Source organism: Ambystoma mexicanum, chromosome 8 (genome assembly GCF_040938575.1).
Source record: "Ambystoma mexicanum isolate Mex_15411 chromosome 8, UKY_AmexF1_1, whole genome shotgun sequence".
Lineage (NCBI taxonomy): Eukaryota > Metazoa > Chordata > Amphibia > Caudata > Ambystomatidae > Ambystoma > Ambystoma mexicanum.
The window spans coordinates 210,892,948-210,917,850 of NC_090929.1; the positions used below are offsets into that span (position 1 = coordinate 210,892,948).

General features: G+C 49.3%; 1 protein-coding gene across 1 annotated transcript in view; it reads right to left on the reverse strand.

Annotated features, from left to right (window-relative positions):
• Positions 1-18,208: 18,208 nt before the first annotated feature.
• Positions 18,209-24,903, reverse strand: part of WDR5 (WD repeat domain 5) — a 433,335-nt gene continuing 426,640 nt past the window's right edge. Inside the window, exon 14 of the mRNA XM_069609613.1 lies at positions 18,209-19,294. Coding sequence (XP_069465714.1) covers positions 19,194-19,294 — 101 coding nt within the window. The 3' untranslated portion in view covers positions 18,209-19,193. The remainder of the gene's footprint in view (positions 19,295-24,903) is intronic.

Sequence of the window (24,903 nt, forward strand, 5' to 3'; positions counted from 1 at the left end):
GCCTGACTGCCCCACGTACAGACAGGTGTCATGTAAGTGGCCGAGGACGAACTTGTGTAAGGTTATGAATATGAGTGGATGCAATGTGTGTAAGGGACTGAGTATCGGACGGCTCAAATCAGGACAGAGACGCAGAGATGATCCTGCTCCCCATCGGGAGAGAACACGGAAATTCACTGCCTCACTTCCAGACAGCAATGACAATTAACCACTCCACTAACAATTTCAACCCTCTGCATACAGCCCTCAAACTCACCAAACAACCACAAACCTACAACATAACAATCCACACAAACTTCACTACACTGCAACAACAAAACAAACCACACAGACTCGCACAACAGCACACAACTACCAACTGTAAAACACCCCAAGCGCAACCAACGGTTCAGGCCGCCAACAGAACATCACTGCTCTCTTGCACTTCTCCAGCTTACTCCCACTAACTCACCCCTTCTGCCTTTTTTTTCAGAGCCGCCAGAGCACCAGGGCACTGCTCCGGTGGTGATATTGCGCACTACAAATAGCCTTTAACATTCAGGAATAACATACAATACACTTGTCTAGCCCCCTCATGTAATAGGATCCACAGGGTTCATGACCTTTCCACATAGGTGATATTACTGAGACAATGTTTGTGCATTCTTCCCCGTCCTCCTATTGACAATTTACTGTCTGGGAGCGGGGCAAAGTCGTGCGTGGGTGCATATTGTGTTCCCTGGTACAAAGTAACGCTTGCTGTACAGTTTATCTATGTTGCTCTTGAAGTCTGAGGTCAGTCTGCTCTAAAGCTTAGAAAACAGGATTGTCACCAAAGGAGTATGTTGCAGCTGCACATTATTACAATTAATGGCTCAATGGAGAAACATGGTCGAGACAGGCAGGCACCTAACATAGATTAGCCATGCTTCTGCAAGGACTTTAAGGTTCTACAGTCTAAGACAAACAACACGCTCAGCAGAATGCGCATTCCTGTCTCATAAATAACAGAAAGTTCATGCTGTGGTCTTCTATCGTGTTCAGAGTGAGAAAGGCAAAACGAGCAAGGAACTGAACTGAACAATGCATCCAAGATGGTGAATAAAACAAAATGGCAATGTGGCCACCATTATTGTAGCAATGGGTTGGTAGCGTGATGCGAATGTGCTTAGCCCAATATGCATAACTATAGGCCACTAAACTAAATATATTTTTACAAAGAAACAGGGCCCCACTCTCCGTACTGTAAAGGCCCGGCCTGAGGTACATGGCCGCGCAGTCGACAAGCAGTTGTAGGTGTCGGTGAGCTGAAACCCACAATACAACAGTCAAGATGGTCAAAGATGAATGAACCACTGCAGGCCATGGGATTAGGTAAGAAAGCAATATGATACTCTTAAAGGCTCAGAATAAGCGACCAACCAGGTTGGCAGAAAAAAATAAATAGTGGGACCACAGCGTGTGAGGGATTTTGGGTACACTACACGTCACAGGATAGTGTTACAGTCACTCCCATGCCGACATCCCGTTCGATCTTCAAAAAAAAGATGCAATTACCACTAGATGTCAGACTATATGCAGTGCATGTGATTCTAAGCATATCCACAAGCATCAGAAACTATTATTTCAGAAACTGTTCCTTCTCATGTATGTTGTATTCTTTGTTGGTCTTGCGTAAGAATTGTCCTATGTAAATGTCATCTCTGCATAGGAGATTGTTTTTAGAACACAGTGATAAAAGGTACTGGCATACATTATCTTGGTAAATGCTCATTGAATACAGAGTAACTCGGGTGTGTAAGAATACCATGGCGGAAAATTGCTTTTTAAATATTGCATCTCTTACTTGCACACGTGATCTGCTGGACCAGTGATTTCACGGATGATGCCTCAAGTAATGTCAACACTGATGTGTTTATGGCCTGTGCAATTCAGACCTCAGTTAAGGTGTCACAGTATACGTCTGCCAAATTACAGAGGTTAACATTCCATCAAATAAGTATTTAACTCAATTGTAAAGGTTTTGTTGCATCAGATTGCTTCACCTTAACAATGCTTCAACTGGTTATTTTTTTTCACTGAATTTCAAGGGATTTGTTATGCTATACCTCCCACCATTTGTAATTGTGTTTTTCTGATAAAAAATGGATGTCACAATTTGTTAACAATATCTTTTCTTCAGCTACGCAACATCGGGTTGATCAAGTAGTTCATCTTTTTTGTGTCCACTAGATAAGGAATTAGCAATGGTGTACTGTGGCAAGGAAGAGCGGGGGTGGGGTAGTCTGGGAATGTGACGAGGAAGACTTAAGTTGTGCCTTTACAGACTACTGACAAAGAAGAGTGGTGCTTAGTTGGGGACTTACAAAGAAGAGGGATATGGGCTAATGACATGGATTACTATTCGGTACTTCGATGAGGAAGAGGGAGTTGATGGTAAAAGATAGAGTTACTAATTAGGTACTGTGACGGGAAGCGAGCTGTGGGCGGGTAACACTATTGGGGGCCTGGAACGAGGAAGAGTCAGGAATGTGTTGTGTTGGACTGATTAGGAATAGCGACTGGGTAGTAGTGAGGGACTGGCTAGGAAGAGTGAGTTGGTGGTGGTGGTAGTGTGGGGGTGAGTGAAACTAGGAAAAGTGAGTTGGTGGTAGTAGGGTACTGTGGCATGGAAGAGTGGGATGTGATAGTGGTGTACTGTGATGAGGAAGAGTGAGGTGGTGGTAGTGAGGGATTGACGAGAAAGTGAGGTGGAGGTAGTTTGGGGAAAAGAGTTGGTGATAGTGGGATACTGTGACTAGTAAGAGCAACACAGTGGGGCCTGAAAAGCAAGAGTGAAGTAGTGTGGTACTGTGACAAGAGGGGGCAAGTTGGTGCTGGGGGGACTGAAGAGGAAGTGTAATGTGGGGGGCAAAAGTTAAATTACCATTGTGTACTGGGACGAGGAAGAAGAACGTGGTGGTATAAAGGCAGGATTACTATTCAGTACTAAGAGGGATGTAGGGTTTCAGTTAGGATTACTAATTAGGTACTTCAATGAAGAAGAGGGAGGTATGATGAGGAACAAGTTACTTACCTGTAACTGTTGTTCACCAGCATGGGTCTGGCATGGATTCACATGCTCATGAATATTCCCCGTCAGGCCGAGAATCCTTGGTAAAGAAAAAATCAGTTTCACTTCTGAACTGTCTTTCTCCTAACAACCAATCACTGGTCCCTGGATCATACTGTCCCCAGCCAATGACTGCCAACCGGTGACAATGGGTGATGCCGCTGGAGGGCCACCTGGAAACGGAATCCTTGGAGAGGGCTTTCCCTTGGTTCACATGGCCTAAATTCACAAAAAGTTGCGGCGTCTTCCGAAAACTCTTTGTGCGGTCCACGTAGCACTTCAGCGCTCTAGCCACATCCAGCGAGTACAAAGTCCTTTCAGCTGCCGACGAAGGCGTCGGGAAGAACACAGGTAACACCAAGGGCTCGTTTAGATGAAAGTCCAACGGCACCTTGGGCGTGAAGGAGGGATGCGTCCTTAGCACCACCCTAGTCAAGTGGAATGTCAAGTAACGTGGTTTACAAGAGGGGGCCTGGATCTTTCCCACTCGTCGTGCGGAGGTGATGGCCACAAGAAACACTGTTTTGCATGATAAAAATGTCAGTGGCGCAGAATGCAGAGGCTCGATTTGAGGACCCATGAGCCTAGTCAGCACCACATTGAGCTCCCACACCGGGGCCAGAGCCTTCACCGGCAGGAACAAATGGAAAAGTCATTTGATGAACTCCTTGACCAGGCGGTGTGACCATAACGACGACCGTCCCGAGTCCTGATGTAGCCGCTAGATGAACCTTGATGGAGGCATGAGCCAGCCCTGCTTTGGCCAGTGGCAGTAAATATGGCAGCACCTGCAGAGCCGTAATCCGTAGAGGGTCGATCTTCTGTGCACGGCACAAGACGGGGAACCTCTTCCACTTATGTCCGTAGCATTTGTGTCAACAAAGCCCTGGCCTTGGCAAGCACCTCCTTGCAGTCCGTCGGGATATCGTATCCTCCAAACTCTAGCGCTGCAGGAGCCAGGCCGGCAAGTTCATCGACCCTGGGTCGTGATGCAGGATTGCACCTCCTTCTCTGGCAAGAAGATCTGCAGCCGTCGGAAGCTTGACTGAAAGGGACGCTGACAAGTCCAGAAGGTCTGGGTACCATATCTGTCTCGGCCACGCCGGTGCGACAAGGGTCATCCTGCACCAGGACCTTCTGAGTTGATTGACTAGTCGAAGCAGCAAAGGCAATGGAGGGAAAGTGTACACAGAAACAAGTTGTCCCAGGGGAATGAGAAAGCGCCCCCCATGCTCCCTGGATGGGCAAACCTGCTGGCGAACCTCCTGCACTTGGTGTTCGTCACCGTCGCAAACAGATCGATCTGGGGATTGCCCCATAGACTGAACAGCAGATCCACTTGGTCCTGCCGAAGCTCCCACTCGTGGCAAGAACGCAGCTCCCTGCTGAGGGAGTCGGCAACGTTGTTGTTCACTCCTGCCAGATGAAACGGGACGAGAAACATCCCCTGGGCAACGGCCCAGTGCCATAGGTCCTGCACCTCTCTGGAGAGCGCTGGGGATTTGGTGCCTACCCCCCCTGCTTCCGGATGTAGAGCATCGTGGTGGTGTTGTCCGTGAAGACCTGTATCACCTTGCCCTTGAGGGATGGAAGGAAAGACTTGAGGGCCCAAAACACTGCCCGCAGCTCCAATACGTTGATATGCAACGGCTTCTCCAGTAGCCACAGGCCTCTTGCGTGGAGACTTCCGGTGTATCCGCCCCAACCTTCCAGGGAGGCGTCCGTCGTGACCGTCTCCTGATGAGGTGGTGTCTGAAAGGCTGAGCCCGCCGACAAATCCATGCGGATTCCCCACCACTGTATCGCTTGATGGAAACTCTCAACGAGGGGCATCTTGTCCTCGAAACTTCCAGATACCTGAATCCAACGGGCATCGAGGAACTCTTGCAGTGGGCGCATCCGCAGCCTGCACAGCCGAATGAGGTGTGTGTATGACAACATCATGCCAAGAAGGGACTCGATGGACCTCACCCTTGCGATCTTCAGGGTCAACAGCCGTTGCACCTTGGCAAGGATGGCGGCAATCATCTCCTCCGACGGAGACGCCAAGCATGACACCTTGTTGAGCCGAGACCCCAGAAAGAGCGTCTTGCAATGGCACCAAGCAAGATTTCGCATAGTTCATCAAGAACCCCAGCTCCATCAGCAGCTGGACGGTCTTCGCCGTGTGTGCGACGGCAATCTCCCTCGATTTCACTCGGACGAGCCAGTCGTCCAGATAGGGGTAAACGTGGATCCCTCGTAGACGCAGCCGCGCCACCATTGGCGCCAGGCAGTTGGTGAAAAGACTTGGTGCCGACTTCAATCCGAAGGGAAGGGCCTTGAACTGGGAATGTTGCCTTTGAACCACGAAGCGCAGAAACTTGCAGTGTTCCTTGTGAATGGGGATGTTAAAGTAGGCATCCTCCAAGTCCAGCACGTGCTTAAGGGTAACCATCCGAAACCTTTGGGATCTGATTTACTTGTTCAGATAGCGGAGGTCTAGGATGGGCCTCCAACCGCCCGTCTTCTTCTTGATGAGGAAGTACCAAGAGTACACTCCGGAGCCCCGGAGCATCTTTGGAACGAGCTCTATCGCGCCCTTCTTCAGCATGGGCCGCACCTCCGGCTGAATCTGAGGGACGTGGTTTTCCTGCCTGGGCACTGGTGGGATGTACGGACACCTCCGTTGGAATTCCAGGGTGTGTCCATGGGTCAGAGCGTCCAACACCCCACGGTCGGTGGAGATGGACTTCCACACGCTGACGAAGTTTGCCAGCCGGCCTCCGACTGGGGTGCGCAGGTGAGGGCCCAACGTCAAGGCCAGTTCAATCTTGCTTCGCTGTGAAGGCGCCGCCTTGGGGACCTTGTAGATGACGGCGACCTCATCCAGTCTTTCTGCGGCCCCTGTAGGCCTCCTGGATCGAAGAGCGGGACGGTTGAGAGTAGGACGAAGAACTTCCACCTAAGGCTTTGGAGGAACCTTGGGGTTTACCCCCAGAATTCCAAAAGGACGGCCGTCGCTGCTGAAGCGTGCCCAGAACACGAACCGTCTCGGTGTCCGCCTTGATGGCCTGAAGAGACTCGTTCACGGTTTTGCCAAACAAATTGTCCCCCTCGAAGGGCATGGCCAATACCCTTTACTGCACATCCTGGCGAAAATTAGTAGCCCTTAACCAACCTCGCCGACTAAGACAAACGGCGTTGCCCATTTGGCGGAACCCCATGTCGGCAATGTCCGTGGCCACTGTGATGGCATGGTCCGATGCCACCTCGCCCTCCTGCAGGATCTCCAACGCTTCCACTCTCTTGTTCTCTTGTCATCGGGAAGGAAGTCCAGGAAGGGGGGGGGGGCGGAGAGAGACCAGAGCTTCCCGTTGTAGCGAGGTCGTTGGCCGCCCTGATGGTCGTCGCTGCCGATGTGCTGACTCATCGTCCCATGGCATCCAACTTCTTTCCTTCGCTGTCCGGGGGAGGGGGGCCTTGACGCAGCAAAGCCAGAGGATTTCTTCCACGCCGCCGCAGAAACTACAGAATCCGGGGAAGGCTGGGACCTCAAACACTTGGGTGCAGAGTCTGGCACCCTGACTTCTTTTCGTACTGGTCCCTCTTCGCCGGGGCCGACGACCGGTTTGTCATAAGGGACAGCCCCTCATCCCAAATGTCGTCCAACAGAGGGATCAAAAGCACAGTCTTCCTCTTTGCCTCACGGCGTTGGTACAGGAAACACTCTTTTTCCCCAAGGGTCAGCTGAAACAGGACCGAGGCCCTAGAGATCATGGCATGGCACGCCCTCGTTGGGCGGTGAGGATCTGGGCGGCGGAGACGGGAGGTTTCCTAATCCGCCGCCGTCCATGCCTGTTGCCGTGTCCGGGTCTGTATTCTCCCTCGGTGGAGGGGAGGGGGCGACGGGTGAAAAGACGGTGGAGGGTGAACCGTCCTCTTCTTGGTAGGGGGCGCACCCGATGGCCCCGGTGCCGCAGGATCTTCCGTCGGCGGAATGGGCATCCTCGTCCGAATCTCCGAAACACAAGGTGTGGAGTGCCTGGAGAATGTCCACCGAAATGTCTGCTGGGGGTAGAGGTGGTTGCTGTAGTGGTGGAAGTGGGAGCGAATGAGGCAGCGGTGTAGCCTTCTCCAACTCCTCCACGGCCTGCTCCTCCTCGTCTCCTCGACGGGGTCCTTCCCGTAGGCTCTGGCCTCAGCTAATTTCTTTTCCAAAATGGACCGGAGAGTAGAAAGCTCCTCTTCAGAGATGTCCATGCCCAGCAGGACCATCGTGCCCCCCCTTCTTTTCGACCAGGGGAGACTGTTTCAGGGAGATGATGGGCATCTCCGGTGTCTTCTCTATGGGCTGAAATGACAATTCCCTCCTGGCAGGCAGGGGAACTTGCTTTGGGGGCCGCACCCTGCAAACCCGTGTCCGTGGCCTTCGCTAGGGACACCACCACTCCTTCAATGCAAGGCTTTGCTGGGTGAATCGGGGTCTGTACAACCTTGAGGCCTTCACCTTTCTGAGGGAGGGGGTTGGGGGAGAGGAGTCAGCATCCCTCTCGCCCTGTTACACTCACCTGGTCTCTGCGGAGGCATTGGGGCACGGTTGTATCCCTCCCTGAACTTCAATCACCCACTTCAGGCCTCTCCCTCAGTAGAAAAGCTGTGAGCGGTAGTACGTAGGGATACTGCTCCTGCGAGGAGATAACAGTGTGTGAGTGCGCCAATCTGTGATTGTTGTACCTCTCGAACCATTCACCCCAAAGTACAGTTTCTGTGAGGATACGCCGGCCCATAAAGCTCACCTGTGAATTATGGAAGATAAGCTCTCCGTCCTGCTACTTCTGGCAGGGGCGCGTCGAATGGGATCTAGTTCCTTCACTAATCCCTGATAAGGATTAGTACAGTCCAGCTGTGACTATGCTTCTCTTTATGATTGTTAAGTCTTTCTTGAGCTCTTGTGATGCTGTTCGTTCTGTTTAATGTCTTTGAATGTTGCTCCCATTTATGCCCGCAGTAATGTCTCTTCTGTTTTCTTCCCTTAGATGGAAATGCTGCCTCAATGCAGCTGTGATACACGGCTGGATGGAAGATGGATGCTACCGCAATGTTCGACAGCAGGTAAGTGATGGATCAAAGAAAAGCGCAAAGTATGGCGAAGTGCAACCTTAAACTGACTGTTCTTTTGATGTCTAACCTTGTCTTCTGTTTTTCCTTGCAGGCGCTGCTGTCGACGATGGAGCGTGTCATGCTGCAGTGCCAAGATGAAGATTTCGGCGTTCCAGGTTTGCCGGAGAGATGTACAGGTAAGAACAGCTTCCCCCAGTTGATAAGTATGCTGGCAGGAAGCAGGATGTCCAGGAAGCAGGATCTTCAAAGGTAAGTCTGACCTCAGGCGACAGTGAGCGTTATGCTGCTTGCAAGTGCAGAATAACGCAAAGCATCTGTCTTGAGCATCGGGGCATCTTATATAGCGAAGATTGTGGGCAGGGCCCATTAGGGCCGGTTTACCAGCCACACCCTGCCACTCCTAGAGAGTGAGCACGTGCGAAGGCAATCCATTAGCAGCCACACCCAAGTATACACTTGGGGCTGCTTAATGGATGGAATTTTCAAGGTTAATGCATCTGAAGTGCTATGTCCATAATAAAAGCATTTTGGTGTTAAATGGATGTTCTTGTTTACTTTTGTTGATGAGCCTGGGGCCAAAGGCGCCAGGACAGTGTCCACCCAGGTCTCCCGTGCATGCGACCCCTGCATGCCTGTGCCCCTGACTTCATGACCATGACACCCCCCCTTGGCCTTCTCCGTCTGGCCCATCCAGGGCTTCTCAAGAAGCTTGCCCGGATGGTCAGACTTACTCTTCTTCGTCAAACCTGAGCGTTGGCTCGCGGTTGAAGGTGCGGGAGACACTGACCTCGCCCTGGCCGCAGGAGAGCCCGTCACAACGGCGCTACCGGTGCCCGTGGACTTGCGGTGCTTAGCCTTATGTTGGGCCCCCTGTCGCTGGAGCCCCCTCAAAGGTATTAGAAGACCGCTCAGTTTTCGTCTTGTGGCTGGGGGAGGCATGCTGCCGGGACTCACCCGTAGCAGGAGCCTTGGCCTGGAGCCACTCAATGAGACGCCTGCATCGATCCTTCATGGTGCGGGGGACCATCTCCTTGCAAAACGCACAGTCTTCCTCCACGTGCGTTTGGTTCGAATGCAGGCAATAGAGGCACACGGAATGCCCATCGTCCAGGTAGATGTTCCGTAGGCCACATCCTGGGCAAATCCTGAACAGAGGCGTCGAATCTTCCTTCTCCTTTGCCATGTCCATGCAGAGTAGGCCTCTAAGAATCTTCACTCGACGAAATTCAGCGCTGGAAAATCCGAAAAGGGTCCCCATTAATCAGATGGGTCAATGGAACCAAGGCTCGATCGACCAAAAATAGAGAAACTCTGGAAAAAAGCGCAAAACGCGGTAAAAAGCCCGAGAGCTAATCACAAGGACTCCCAACACTTGAATGTGCAGTAAAAATCTGAAGATGGCTGCCAGAGGAGGGGCTTAGGTAAAGGGCAGTCATTGGCTGGGGGCAGTATGACCCAGAGACCAGTGATTGGTTGTCAGGAGAAAGACAGTTCAGAAGTGAAACAAACTGATTTTTTCTTTACCGAGGATTCCCAGCCCGACGACTTAATATTCATGAGCATGTGAATCCATGCCAGACCCCATGCTGGAGAATGTAAATATCTTCCCTGTGGAAGTGAGGAGTGAATCAAGATCTTCACTGTTAAGTAACATGAAAAGCGTGTCCAATCAAAACAAAGGACAATGTAAACACGACAACTTTCATCATGTCTCAGTGATGCTTTTTTTTCACAGAATTAAGCAGTTATAAGCTGTTTAAACTAATCTTACACCCCCAATTATATAAAACAACAAATTGCCTCCTAAATTAAAGTGAAATACCCCCTTTCCCCAAACTAGCAATCACAGCAATTGCACATATCAATATTTTATAGTTTTGAAGTAGTTACTCTTTTGGCCCGTTCAATGCAGATTCTTGATCTCTTAAAAATGCTTCTGAAGGGATTCCAAGATGGCCGCCAGCAGGTGAAGACGTACGTCTGAGCTCCGCATCAGAAGGATTCAAAAGGAGCCTAAAGCAAACAAAAAATTGCTGAAAACGCAAGGAGGATACGAGTAAACAAATTAATAGTGACTGAGGCAGCGGATCGACTAGTGTCCCCAACTCAGAAGAGGAAGAGCACTGACAGACTGCTATCCCCCAACGGTGCAAATCAGGCAGAAGTCCCAACGTGGAAGGCCTGGAGGGGGGGGAAGGGCGAGTGACGAACCCCGCTGTGGAAGCCTCCTCAGAGAAGAACGAGTGAGCACCCCCGGACAGTCGAGGTACAAAATAACCCCCCGACCCTGCCCCAGAACCACCCCGGCGATCCAGGGACTACTGGAGTACCCCCCCGGAGAAGTGGTTCAGGGAAGGCACCTGTGGCGGCAGCGGCCTGGAGTAAGGCACAGCGCCCGGCGTAGAGCGTGGAGCCCTGGGATGTCCCGCAGGACCAGGAGGAGAGCCCGCTTTGCAGGGGGGAGCCGTGGCGGGAGAGGCGCAGAAGTGCCCCTCTGACAGAGCAAGCCTGGAGGGGCACGGCAAGAGCTAAGTGAGACGCCGGGGACAGACAGTGGACCCGGCGGACCTCCCGCCGGCTAAGCAGAGGTCCAGAGTCGAGGAGCCCAGAACGCAACAGAGGAGGACCCGTGCAGCCCACGCAGACCAACGGAGCCCCGCGCCCCCCCCGGGAGAAAAGCGAACAGAAGGCCATCCGCAACAAGAAGAACAGGAGCAGGGGCACTCTACAACATCAAGTCAGTAGCTGGGAACAGGGGGACAATTGTGGCAGAGAAGGAGTGAAGGAATCCTCCCTACCAGTGCGGACCTGAAGCGGTCACGCGGAAGTGAGAGAGGGGGCAGAGGATAGGCGGTGAGCCACGCGGAAGCTCTACCTGGTAGGCGGAAACACCCAGCGGGGCTACCCAGGCACCGGTGGGTAACAGCCGAGCAGCCAACTCGAACTCAGCGAACTCCTGCCCCCACCCCACATGGAGGAAGGGAAAACCACCGACAAAAGGCACACCACACCGGGGACATTTCAGGTGCGGGAGCAGCACCACAGCAACGCGAGAGAGGGAGTGGGGCGAGTGCGGATGAAGCAGTAAACTCTGGCCCAACCGGGGAGAGCGGAACCAACAAAAGCGACGGACACCAGGAGTGTAAGGTAGGAGTCTCGGCCATACCTCCTTACAAAATACACAACCAGTGAGGAGAGCACCAATACCAGGCTCTCAACTGGAACGGCCCCAGCGAAGGTGAGGAGGAGTGGGAGAGGGGCTCTGCAGACACTCCCTCAGAACCAGTCGGGCTCCGGGGAATTAAAGGACAACCCCACCCCCTGCCCCCAGGGAGCAACATACCAAAACAGCAAACCCTAATAATAAAAGTGGGGGGCCCACAGCTGAACACAGGTGAGCAGGACACCCACACCTCAGTCCCCCTCCCAACCCCACCATCGGGGAAGTACCGCCAGATCCCCAAAGGAGAGGAGGATGTCCCCATACTAACAGACTGCCAATACCCACTCCGGCTATCACAGCAACAGCACAGACCTGGCGGAGAACACAAGATAGGAGAGATACCAGCGATTAGCCTAGATGCCAGGCACCAGGACGAAAAGCGCACCCACAAAAGCAAAAGGGTCCCCTAAAAACCAATTGGCCAGATGCTGGGGTTGACAACAAGACAAACACACTGCTGCCATCAAAATACTCTACAGAGACAATGCCAGATACACCCCCCAAGCGCCACAGATCCAGACAAGGACCACCTGTTGACTTGCTTGAAAGGCATGGAGATCAGAATGACAAATGCATTCCAGACTCAAATTGGTCAGCTACGGGACGACCTAAAAACCTCACTACAAGAAGTCCGGAAGGAGATCAATGAATTGGGGGAGAGAGTGGATGCAACGGAAAGTGGCCTCTCCAACTTATCGGAAGAAGCTAAACAAACAAGCCAGCTGCTGGACCAATTAGCAGTAGCCACAAATATCCTCGAACTCCAAGCAGAGGATCTTGAAAATAGATCACGTCGTTCCAACATTTGCGTTAAGGGCCTACCAGAGTCGGTCCCAGACGGAGACCTATGCGACACACTGCAGCAGACCTTCAGCCACCTTCTACTAGACACCATGCAGGAAACAATAGGGTTTGACAGGATCCACCACGTCGGGCCCCGCAGAACATAACCAGGGGCTCGCCCCAGAGATTTGCTGGTGGCACTAACATCCTATGCCACAAAGGAAAAGATTCTGAAAACAGCCAGATCCACCACCGATCTGACAACGGGAGCCTGATCCAGCTGTTCCAGGATCTGGCGCTTTCTACCCTACACAAGCAGTGCTTAATGTGCCCAGTGACGAGAATTCTGTGAGACAAGCAATTCCCGTACGGCTGGTCGTACCCGTTTGACTTTACATTCAGTTGGGATTGAAGACAGAAGAAAATCAGCACGTGTGACAAGGGCCTCGCGCTGATGGGAGTGGAGGAGGACCAAAATCGAGAAGAAAATGGCCGGGCCCAAAACAAACAGCCCACCAGGGCCAACCCATGGGAATGGTCTGCAACACACAGGAGTAGACCCAGGAGAGAACCACACCTTAGAGGACCAACTAATACCTCACCACGACAGGAAGCTCAACGTTGATAGCTCAGGACACTCCCGAGACTCCGGCTGAAGACGCCTATAACATCCTAAAATGAAAACATACACATCTACAGGCCTGCGGAGGCGGAGCTGGGAGGTACCGATTCTTGGAATCCAACCCGAGTCAAGGTTCTCCGAGACCTCTCGGACGTAAAGCCCTATACAGTGACCCTAAGCCCCAGTTTACTAGGGGGCGGGGGGAATACGGGAAATCCTGGTCACAAAGGGAGGGGGGGGAAGGGAGTAGAGAAGCGAAATACAGAAAAAACTGCAGCCGTAAGAATCAGAGTAGAATAAGACGGCACAAAGCAGGTGTGGGAAGCATGAAGGTAAACCAGGTGAGGACCACAGGGGGGGGGGGGGGGGGGCGGGCAACCCTTCACAGATAAAGGATGGCAGAATCTAATGTAATTTCCCTGAATGCACAGGGGCTGAACTCTCTGACTAAGCAGAAAGCCATACTGGAAAGGTTAAGGGCTATGAAGGCATCTGTCGGGATCCTACAGGAGACCCACCTCCTCCCGAAAGACGAGAGGACAATGTCCCACCAAGCTTTCCCACAGCAATTCTATGCCTCTAGTGGGGTGAAAAAGAGGGGAGTGGCTATCCTGATAGGACGAGGCCTAGAATTAAAAAAACTACAACTCCAAAGGGACATTGGGGGAAGATACCTCGGGGTCAAAGGGACGATAAAGGGCTGTGTGTACACAATCCTAGCCATCTATGCCCCCAACGAACGCCAGGATGTATTCCTATCGGACCTACTAAACCAAATGGGCAGCTGGTGCGAAGGCCAATTGATAATAGGCAGGGACTTTAACTGCGTCATGGACCCGGTGTTAGATAAAACTCTTCCCCCTCAGAGCAGCTGACCAAAGGAATAGGCAGGCGCTAGGGCCCCTCTTTAGAGAGCACGGCGTCATAGAGACCTGGCGATTCTTTCACGAGGGAATCAGAGTACACCCATTACTCGGCGGTCCACCTAGGCTATTCCAGGATAGATATGATCCTGGTGTCTGCTACGCTAATCCCCCAGAAAACGATAGTAGAAATAGGGGTGGAATACTGTTCCGACCATGCCACGGTTATGGTGGGGGTGGACTGGGAAGCGGGAGCGTGGAAACAAAAGCCACCCTGGAAACTAAATTAACTCCTCCTGAAAGATATAGCTTTAAGGGCCCATTTGGAAAGCACCATCAATAATTATTTCAAAGAAAATGATAACGGGGAAGAGCTGCTGGAATATGGGATGCAGGGAAGGCAGTGATTAGAGGGGAGTTCATATCTCAAGCAGCAACATACTACAGGAACAGAGCCCTTGGAACACAACAGCTAGAAAAAGAGGTGAAGAATGCTGAAACCCAGCATAAGACCCAGCAAACAAGGAAGTCCCTACACAAACTCAGGAAGATCCGAGCTCAGCTCGAGAACCACATGGCAGAGCGAGTGGCCCACACACTATTAAACGCAAAACAGTCCTAATACACACACGGGGGCAAAACAAATAGATTCTTAGCCGCTAAACTGAGAAAACGGAAGGTCCAAAACAACATCACGCAACTGCACGTCAAGCATGGCAACCCCCACACAGCGGAACCCAAAAAGATGGAAATAATGTTGAAATTGCATGAAGACCTCCTGGGCGGAGAGAACCTGGACCGGGAGCAACAACTGTCCTGTATTCGCTCAACCCCCCTGCCACAGATCACGGAACAAGAAAGGATTATTCTAGGAAGCCCAATCACAGCACAGGAGATCAGCGACGCAATTTCAGCACTACCGACGAAGAAAGCTCCCGGCCCGGACGGCTTCAGCAACGGCGACTATAAAACCTTTCGTACGCAACTTCTGGCCCTGCTGACCAAGCTCTTTAACACAATCAGAAGAGGGGCGAGTAACGCCAGACATGAGGCAGTCCACGACCATACTTCCACTAAAACCAGGGAAAGACCCCCACGAGTGCTCCAGCTAACGGCCAATCGCATTACTAAACACTGATGCAAAAATATACACAAAAATCTTGGCAACAAGACTGATGAGGGTCCTCCCGAGTATAATCCATGACAATCAGGCAGGTTTTATCACAGGCCGACACACTCAGGACAATGAAGAAGAGCAATAGATGTAATAGATGCAGTGAGACAAACCCAACAAGCGATCGCCCTGGACGCAAGACGAGCAATTTGACAGTATGGATTGGAGTCATCTGGAAATGGTGTTGGAGGGCTTCGGGTGCGGAGAAGAATTTACAAATATGGTGCTAGCAAACTACAAAATCCCGGCAACTACATTCACGATCAATGGTCAAAGCACAAAGTACATCAAAATTCGCAGATGTACGCGACAAGGATGCCCACTCTCCCCACTGATATTCGCAATGGCAATCGTGCCTTGTGCCATGCGGTTTAGGCAGGACTCTGAATTCAGGGGACTGAAATTTGGCCAGACGACCCATAAAATCGCGCTATATGCCGATGACATTATGCTCTTCATGAGAGACCCAGAAGTAACTATGCCCCGAGCAATGTCACAACTGCAGGAATTTCGAGAGGTTTCCAGGTTCGCCATTAACTTCTCCAAATCCAAAGCAATGAATATCACGGAGAAGAGAGAAGTGATTAAGAAACTAGCGAAGAACTTCCCAGTGATCTGGGTGAGAGACTCACTGGAGTATCTAGGGATCTGTCTAACGTGCGATCCAAATAAACTATACAAAATGAACATATCCCCCCCTATAGAAACAGTTGCAGGAAGATATGTTCAGATGGAAAACCCAAGAACTGCCGTGGTTTGTCCGAATCACAGCAGTAAAAATGACTATCCTCCCCCCCCAACTCCTCTACGTCGTGGGAGCCATCCCGATGACTATTACCCCGGACAAGATCAAAGAGCTCCAAAACACAATATTCAAGTTCATCTGGCAGGGGAAGAAACCAAGGATCCCGAAACGCATCATGTTGCCCCACCTCTACTCAGAGGCCTCGGAGTACCGGACGTGAACAGTTACATACTGGCAGCTCAGCTAGCCCCTATGTTACGATGGACAAACCCCGAAAATCATAAAGGTTGGTGTCAATTGGAGCAAGCAGCCACGTCAACCCCCCTAAAAGCCTTAATAAACCTGAAAACAGGAGATTGAAAGGGGGCCCTCTACTGGAGGCGACCAAATGGTCCCTGCTCAACTGGGACAAAGCCTGGACGAGGACTAGGCCCCAACACCCCACTAAAGCACAATCCGGACTTCTCACCGGGCCTCAAAAGAAGTTCTGGGAAGGATGGGCAGGAGCCGACAAACTAACCCTACAAGACTTATACAATAATGGCCCCCCACTGCTTTTCATACAAAGCCAGCAGAAATTGGGCCTAGAAGAAAAAGAATGATATAGATACACACATTAGGCATTGGATAACTCACCCAACAGTAAAGCAGACGGGCACAAGGACACCAACAGGCCTGGAACTGACCCTACCGGAGGGTCAGACGTCGAAGGGAGTGACCAGACTTTACAGATTACTCTCCAATGCACAATAAAGACGTGCTCCCATATCAAGAGAGCTGGGACAAAGACTTGGACAAGCCCAAAACTGAGCAAGAATGGAACCAAATCTGGGCAAGAGCACACGGTACCTCCAGATGCACCACGATCAAGGAATCAGTATATAAATTATGCCTCAGATGGTACCCGACCCCCCAACGAATACACAAAATGAACAAGTCCTACTCACCCAATTGTTGGAGGAAATGTGGAGCGAAAAGCGACCTATACCACATGTGGTGGACGTGCCCCAAAGCAAACACGTTTTGGAAAGAAATACTAGGCCACATCAAAGACATTACAGGGGTGGCACTGCCATGGTCCCCAAAACCCATACTGCTGGGGGCGCCCATAGAGGGGATATACGCAATGTCAGGGCCTAGAGCCACCTTAATCACTCATCTGCTCTCAGCGGCAAGAATGTCCCTAGCACAGAATTTGAAGAACGAGTCAGGTCCACAGACTGCCTGGTGGTGGGTTAAGATCTGGAATGTAATGGCCATGGAGAAGATATGCGCCCTCAACTCCGGAAAATACCTAAGGTTCCTAACAATATGGTTGCCTTTTCATGACCTAGTGAAGGACAGAGAAGCCCATTATTTCAAGCCACGACTACTCAGGAACATGCACGGTATATGAACCTCTACTTTGTAACAACCAAGACTCATTTGCCTATGGAAAAAGTCACTCAGTTTGTTCTCTACAGCCCAAAAGTTTGTGTTAGAACGTTGAAGGAATAGAGGGTATAGAGGGGGAAGGAGGGAGGGAATGGGGGGGGTAAACCAGAAAACACTCGAAGGCTAGCGGACAAATGTCACCCTAAAGAGCAAGAAAACAGGTGACGAGCAATACTCCACCAGACAGCAAGGACCCGTCATTGGGTAATGTACATGTATCATTCATTGCATTGTCTCTGTATGCCTTCAATTAATAAAGTTGTTTTTAAAAAAATGCTTCAGAAAAAAATAAAAACTACACTATCCACAAGCCCCAAAACCTTTGCAAATCAGCTTTTCTTATCCAGTCTGAATGCTCCCTGGCCTCAACACTGGCTTACTCGCATCCCTCGTATCATCTAAAGGCAGTTTCCAATATCGATTCAAGATCTTTTATCTCAAATTGCGTAAGGAATGTGTTTTAGAAATAAAAAACCTAGGCATCAGCAGTGCATCATGGGCGATCTAACTTTTTGGGTACAGAGGCACCCCGCTATACGCCAAATAAAAACAAACTAATGGACGAATTTACGCAGAACAAAAAAAGGATTTCCTTAGAGCGTTGTGTGCCAGACTGGTTTCTTATTTGGCGCAAATCCGTCTAGCCGTTTGGGTGGTGTGCGTGACCAAAAATGTAATATTTTCCCTTTGTGAAAAACAATTAAAAAGTGAAAAACACACTCTTTTTTACCTTTTGAACCGTAATAAGGATTTGACGCTCCAGTTCTGGGCAGGCCCATGTCCCAAATTAGAAATGTTGCGCTGATCTATACTACAGCTCAAAAGTTATCCATAGAATTTTCACATTTCCTATGGAAGTCAGTTTACACCAACTATAGAGCAAGTACAGTCGACATATAATATATATTCCTACTTCCTGATGAAAAGTATTAGATTACAAAAGGCATGCACGGAAACAGGTCAAGAAGACTGGAGCAAAATTCCCAAGCAGAGACTGGGGGGGGGGCTCCCGTTGATGAAACCCTCACACTCCCCACTTACCTAAGGAGGCCTTTTAGGGGCCATTTCATTTATTTTGGCTTTTCTTTTTTGAAATATTTGTGACTTTAAAATGTTCATGAACTGAACCCTAGGCAAAGTTGAATCAGATTTACTACAATTATACACATGTAAAGACTCACTTTGTTTTTATTACAGTTCACGGTTCTATTTTTTGTTGTCACAGACTGATCAATAAGTGACCAAATAAGAAACCAAGACACTGCATCCAAAGGTAGCGACAGAGCCATGCCACTGTAGCCATACATTGCAATAGTATGAATGTTTAAAATACAAAAAACGTTTTTTTACAACAAAATAACTTTACAATGTGCTTCAAACCTTGAAATAGGCAGAGAATTCCAACACAGGAATTGTTTAATGAAATTACAACTGTTCTAGGATTGCATCTATGTGCGCACATTGCTATACAGGTAAGCAATATACAGACAGTAAAATGCAGACCTTTATCGAATTAAAGGGTCTTTGCATTGACCATGGGCTGAAATGACATTATTGGCTTTATTTTGTCACAAATAAAATGAAAATAAAAACTGTCAGAACATGGTGTCCAATTAATCTTCATACAAAACCAAACTACGCCGCTTAAGGACTCCTTTCCTGCTTCTTCCTGGCTCATTCTGACACAAATATTGTGGTGCATTTACCCTCTGACATTGTTCATGTCTTACTCCATATCAGACATTTCAGTCATCCACGAGAAAGAGGTACTTTCCCCAGTTCTCACACCATTGGACAGGAAGTCAATCAATCCAAGGAGATGCACAAGGTCACAATGGCATCATTTATGTCTTCCAGTCCGGGCACTGTTGGTGCACCCAAAGTAACACCATTTCCTCAAATGCCTATGGTTTGAAGAGAGGGCAGAGGACATTAAAGGGCCTATTTTCTCACAAAAGAGCAGTGCCGATTTTGATGCTCCCATAGCTCTCCCAGACACACTTAAGCTTCATTTTTATTGTCTGTCGGTACGGTACAGATTTGAAACATTGCAGATCAAAAGTCTGCCCATGAAACCTTCAGATTTATTTGCACAACTCGCTCTTGCACAAAAGATTTTCTTCCATCTGGTACAGTTCTCCAATTGTGAGTAAGTTTAACAGTCACTTTTCCACAGCTTGATTGTTTTGTCGTTCTCTAGTGCTGCAGATGCAATTATATTCTCTGTCGGGTGACAGGCAGTTGAGATCACAACATCTACAGAAAAAAACAAATATTAATTAGAATTTTTACTGTACATAGAATACACATTAGGCAGTCACCACGTATGGAAACAAAAATATCTACCAACCCTTCCACGCATATAGACTAGCCGCCACATCCTATACACATCAAGAAATCCTAAAAAACCTTTTGGAAATATTACTGAAATGAACCCCAACAGAAGTCTTCAGCTGCACCTTTTTCTTCATGTGTAAGGTACTGTGAAACGAGACAGTACTTACCTCTCGCAGTGAAAGTGCTTGAAACTTTCCCAACTGGCAGGCCTAATCAGCTTGTGACCCAACATATGAATCTTTCTTTTTCGAACTACTTCTGAGAACTTTGGCAAAGACATTTCCGTTTTACTACGAGAACTGCTTTATTCTATACAAGGCTTTAGCCTATTGACTTTGGCCTGACCTATTGCATTGAATTAACTCATCTGGTGAACTCAAAGTATTTGCACTGTCTAAGATTAACTGTAATCTTATTTTTATTAACCTATGCCTTTTTGCTCCTTCTTCAAAGTACTCTGAATGCCATTGTGCTCCTTCTTCAAAGTAGTTTAAATGCATCAGAAACGTACAGTGATAAAGTACTAAAGTATATTTGTGTGTAATATAGATTGTCCCCTTCTAGTGAATGTTTAATAACCAACTGTGAAATAAATTAGTAAGTGATGTACCAAGAAACCTTGAGTGTAAGAGTTTATTTGAATACTTGTGATTGTAGACCTCTGTGCAACATCATTACAGCTCACATTCCCCTCTTGAGATAAGCCTGGCTGCTCAGCAACGATACCAAAAACTGTGTAGTACAGACTTATACCAAAGGTTGGTTTGCTTACACATGTAGTCCTAGTTGTGTGTAGTGGTCCCAAAGAGTACTGCATACAAGCTCTGCCTAACAGCCGCTGACCTGAAGTTTACCCATTGCTGCCGCCAAAATTCCATTTGTAGTGCAGGAGTCCTCCCTCTTGTCCCCATGACTGAGGCCCATGAACACAGGATCTGCAGCCCTACACAGGAAAAGAGGCCAGCTGGAACCAGTTTTCTTCAAACCAAAGGTACTGTAAAACTAAGGGGACTTACCTCTTGTTGAGTAGCCCTGCTAGCTCTCAGTTGAGACTGTTCTTGGTTGCCCTTGCAGAGCTGCACGCAGCTTTGCCCCTCAGAAGCCTCCCAGCTTGTGACCAGACAGTGATTTCATTTTCTGCAAAGACTTAAAAAAAAAAGTCTTGCACAATGTTTTAAATCTACCTGCAAGAAGTGCTTCAGCTCACCTAGACTTTTGCTCAACTAACATTGGCTGTCCTGGCTCCCTGAAAGACTCTTACCTCGGACTTCATGCTTTAACTATTCCCCAGGAAAGGGTTAATTTACCTTGCATTGGAGAGTTCAAAAAGTACTTACCTGCTTAAGAATATTTGTTAACCATTGTTTTCTTTCCCAGTCTTTTCCTTTTGACATTAAAATACAGTATTGCTCTAAATGTACCAGTGATATATCAATATCCACAGTGTCCTAGTTATTTAAGTCACCTCAGGGTGTAGGAAGTGTGTGTGCGCCATCCCAAATGGGTATCTGATTTATTGAAACTGAGTGTGTGTAGTTTTGAAGTATATTATTGTGTTACATATGACATGCATTACTTACCGTAATAGCATTTCTGATGATTGTATCTGCTTAGATTCACATGCTGTGCATATGGTCCGACATCCAATAGTAACCGCGGAGTATTGAATCTTGTCTTTCGGGGACCGAAAGGGGAAGTCGGCATAGGCGTGTCTGTAACACTATCCCTATCGTGACGTGTAGTGTAGTGTAGTGTACTCAAAATCCCTCATGCGCCGAGGTCCCTTCCATTGGATTTTTTTTCTACCATGAGGGTGCCCAAGGCTATAGTGAGTGAATACATAAAGACAGAAAGTAGTAAGACGTCTATGTTCCTTCCACCCCAAGCAGGGAAGGTAGGGAGGGCGCATGTGAATCTAAGCAGATACAATCAGAAATGCAATTACGGTAAGTAATGCATGTCTTCTGATGTTTGTTAATCTGCTTAGAATCACATGCTGTGCATAGACTAGCGAGCAGTACCCGGAGTTGGAGATGGGTTGTGAGAAGGAACAGTAGAGAAAAGATGTCTTAATACTGCTTGTCCCACCTGAGAATCAGACCTAGATTGAGTGTCTAGGCAATAGTGTTTTGTAAAGGTGTGTACAGAACTCCAGGTTGCTGTTTTACAAATGGACTCAAGGGGAACATTTGCAATGAATGCTATGGATGCCCCAGTGCCCCGAGTAGCATGTGCTCTAGGCTTGAAGGGCAGTTCTCTCTTAGCAAGAGAGAAACAGTGTGATGCATTTGACAATCCACCTTGAGATAGCCGATTTAGAGACAGGATCCCCCTTCTCTACCAGCTGCCAGTGAAACGTAGAATTGTTTTGTCTTCCTCAGTGGTTTAGTTCTTTCCAGGTAGAACATGACTGCCCTATGCACATCTAGTGTGTGTATGCTTCTTTCGGCCATGCTAGTAGGGTTCTGGAAGAAAGTGGGTAGTCATATTGATTGGTTCACATGGAACTTTGAGATTAATTTAGGCGCAACTCTGGGATGTGTGTGCACAGAACTACCTTATCTTTGTGAACTGTAACAAAGGGGTCTAGAACAGAAAGTGCCTGAAGTTCGCTAACCCTTCTGATAGAAGTGATAGCCACTAGGAAGGCTGTTTTATAAGTCGGGTCTTTCAGACTTGCTTTATGCATAGGCTCAAAGGGAGCTCCCATGAGCCTGGTCAAAACCAGAGTTTAGATCCCATCCAGGGGCCGGGTGAGAAATGGGAGGATAAATCCTCTTAACCCCTTCCATAAAGGCTTTAATCACCAGTATTTTCCACCACAACACTTTTTGTTGTGATGTGGTGTAGGCTGACAGAGCAGCCATATGAACTTTTAGGGAACTGAAGACTAACCCAGTGTCCAACAGATGGGTTAGATACAGCACAATGTGTGTGGGTGAGCAATCGATGGGATTGACGCCTTTGGAATTGCACCACATAACAAAACGTTTCCATTTGCTGGCATAGCAATAACGTGTATTTGGTTTCCTAGCGTCCCTGAGTATGTCCATGCATGCACATCTGAGGGAGTTGTAGGTGCCCAAACTATATGACCTCAGGAGCCTGGCTGCTAAATTCAGCATTTGTGGGCATGGGTGTAGGGTCTCCCCCCTGTCCTGAGACAACATGTTGTACGGGCAGGGTAGTTTCACTGGTGGGGAGAGGGACATTTCCATCAGGTGAGCGAACCAAGGTTGGCCAAGTATCATGGTAACTGGTTCCTGGTGTTTGGGGGGGGGAGATTGGAGGAGGGGGGGGTGGGGGGGAAGGGAAGCATAGACAAATTTCCCTGACCATGTTATCCAGAGACTGTTCCCCTTGGATCGGTTCTGGGGGTACCTGGAGGCGTAGTCTTGGCATTGGGCGTTCTCCTGAGTTGCGAACAGGTCGATCTCTGGGATGCCCTATTCTGCGAAGAAGTTGGACACAATGTCTTAGTGTAGCCACCATTCGTATTCTTCGGGCAGAGGAAAATCTCTGCTGAGCACATCTGCCAGAAGATTGAGTTCCCTGGAACATGTTGGGACGTTGGATAGCCCTGGAAAGTGAGTGACCCCCTGTTTGTTCAGGTAATACATGGCTGTAGTGCTGTCCGTTAGAACCAGCACTGTCTTCCCTTGCAGTTGCACCTGAAAGGCCTTCAAAGCCTTGAACACCGCTAATAGCTCCAGTAGGTTTATATGTTTGGACGCTACTTGAGGGGACCAAACTCTGTGCGCTGTCTGCTGAAGCAGGTGAGCCACCCACCCCGAGAGAGATGCGTCTGTAGTGAGAGTGGCTTCCGCTGCAGTGGTGGTGAAGGTTTTTCCCTTCAAGAGGTTTTCTCTTGACCACCACTGCAGAGAGAACGAGGGCTGGTGAGACAAATACCAGAAATTCCCATTGTCCCCTGTCCTGACACCACTGGCTGTTGAGCCACTCTTGTATGGGACGCATGCGCAGCCGGGCGTGGGGAACCAAGTATATGCATGACGCCATCATTCCTTGCAAGCGCATGGCCTTGCGCACCGTCACCTCCCGACTGGCTACATATTGAGGGTCCTGAAAAAGCATGTTCTGAACACTCTCGTTGAAGGGGAAGATGAGACCGTCCTTCGTCCGAATTAGAGCTCCCAGCAATTGTTTTATTTGACTGGGGACTAGACTGGATTTATTTCGTTGATTGAGAAACGCAAACCGAAGAGATCTACTGTTTTTTGGGTGTTCGAAAAACATGTGTCGAATGAGTCCCCCGTGATGAGCCAGTCGTCGAGGTAAGGGTAAACTGGGAGCGACAGTCTGCGCAGGTGTGCTGCAGCCACTGCCAGGACTTTGGTAAACACATTTGGCGCTGAGGCGATGCCGAAGGGAATTGGTAATGCCTGCCCTCGATCATGAACCTTCGATATTTCCTGTGTGCTGGCAACATTGAAATATGAAAGCATGCATCTTTCATGTCCAATGTTGCCATGTAGTCCCCCTGTTTCAGCAATGGGATCACCCCTTGTAGTGTTACCATGCGAAACGTCTGGGGTTTTATAAACTTGTTCGCTGGGCGCAGGTCTAGAACAGGGCGCATGGTGAGATCCTTTTTGGGTATACACTGAATAGATACCCTTGTTTACCTGAAGAATAGGGACAGCTTCTATGGCGTCCTTTCCCAGCAGTGCTTCTACCTCTTGATTCAGGATCTGCAGATGGTCCGGTGAAAGGCGCCGTGAGCGCAGTGGTCTGAATTGTGGAGGTCGGGCGAATTCCACACAGTACCCGTGGGCGACCGTCTTTATGACCCACTGGTCTGCAGTTATCCCCTCCCATGCCATGAGGAAAGATGTTAATCGCCCCCCGACCGGGGTGACATGGGAGGGGACCTGGATTTGGTGGTCATTTCTAAGCAGAGGCTGTGGCTCCTCTGGGATTGGGGCCTCTACCTCTGCCTTTGCCGCGTTTGACCCCTTGAAGGTTATTATGCGGGGCTTCCTGAAGTTTGTCAAGTGTTGAAGTTCCCCATGCCGTAGTTGTTTTTGACCTTGCCCTCGAAAGGACCCCCGAGAGTTATTACCCCTCTGGGGGGTGAGGGGGGGGGAGGAGAGGGTGGGGGAGGTTTCTGTGTAATCTGCTGCATAGACTTCAGAGTCTCATGCTCCTCCTTGGCTGTTTCCAAGGCCTCATCCACCGCTTTCCTGAAGAGGTTAGATTCCTCAATGAGCTTATTGATGAGGGAGGCTTGGGTTTCTGGTTTAAAACCTGAGGTATGCAGAGACCTGCCTGCTGTTTCCGCAGTGTCCAGGGTGTTTTTGATCACATGCTGGTTAACTTGTCTTCCCTCCATTACAATGGAGAGAAGCTTTGATTTGGCGGGTTCAGGAACCTCTTGGAGGCCTTCCTGGAACAAGTTCCATTGAGTGTCAGCATAGCTTGCAAATAGTGTGGTATTAGCAATCCGCGTAGTGTATGCGGCCGCCGAAGTGACACGTTTGCCTAGAGCATACAGTCGCTTGGATTCC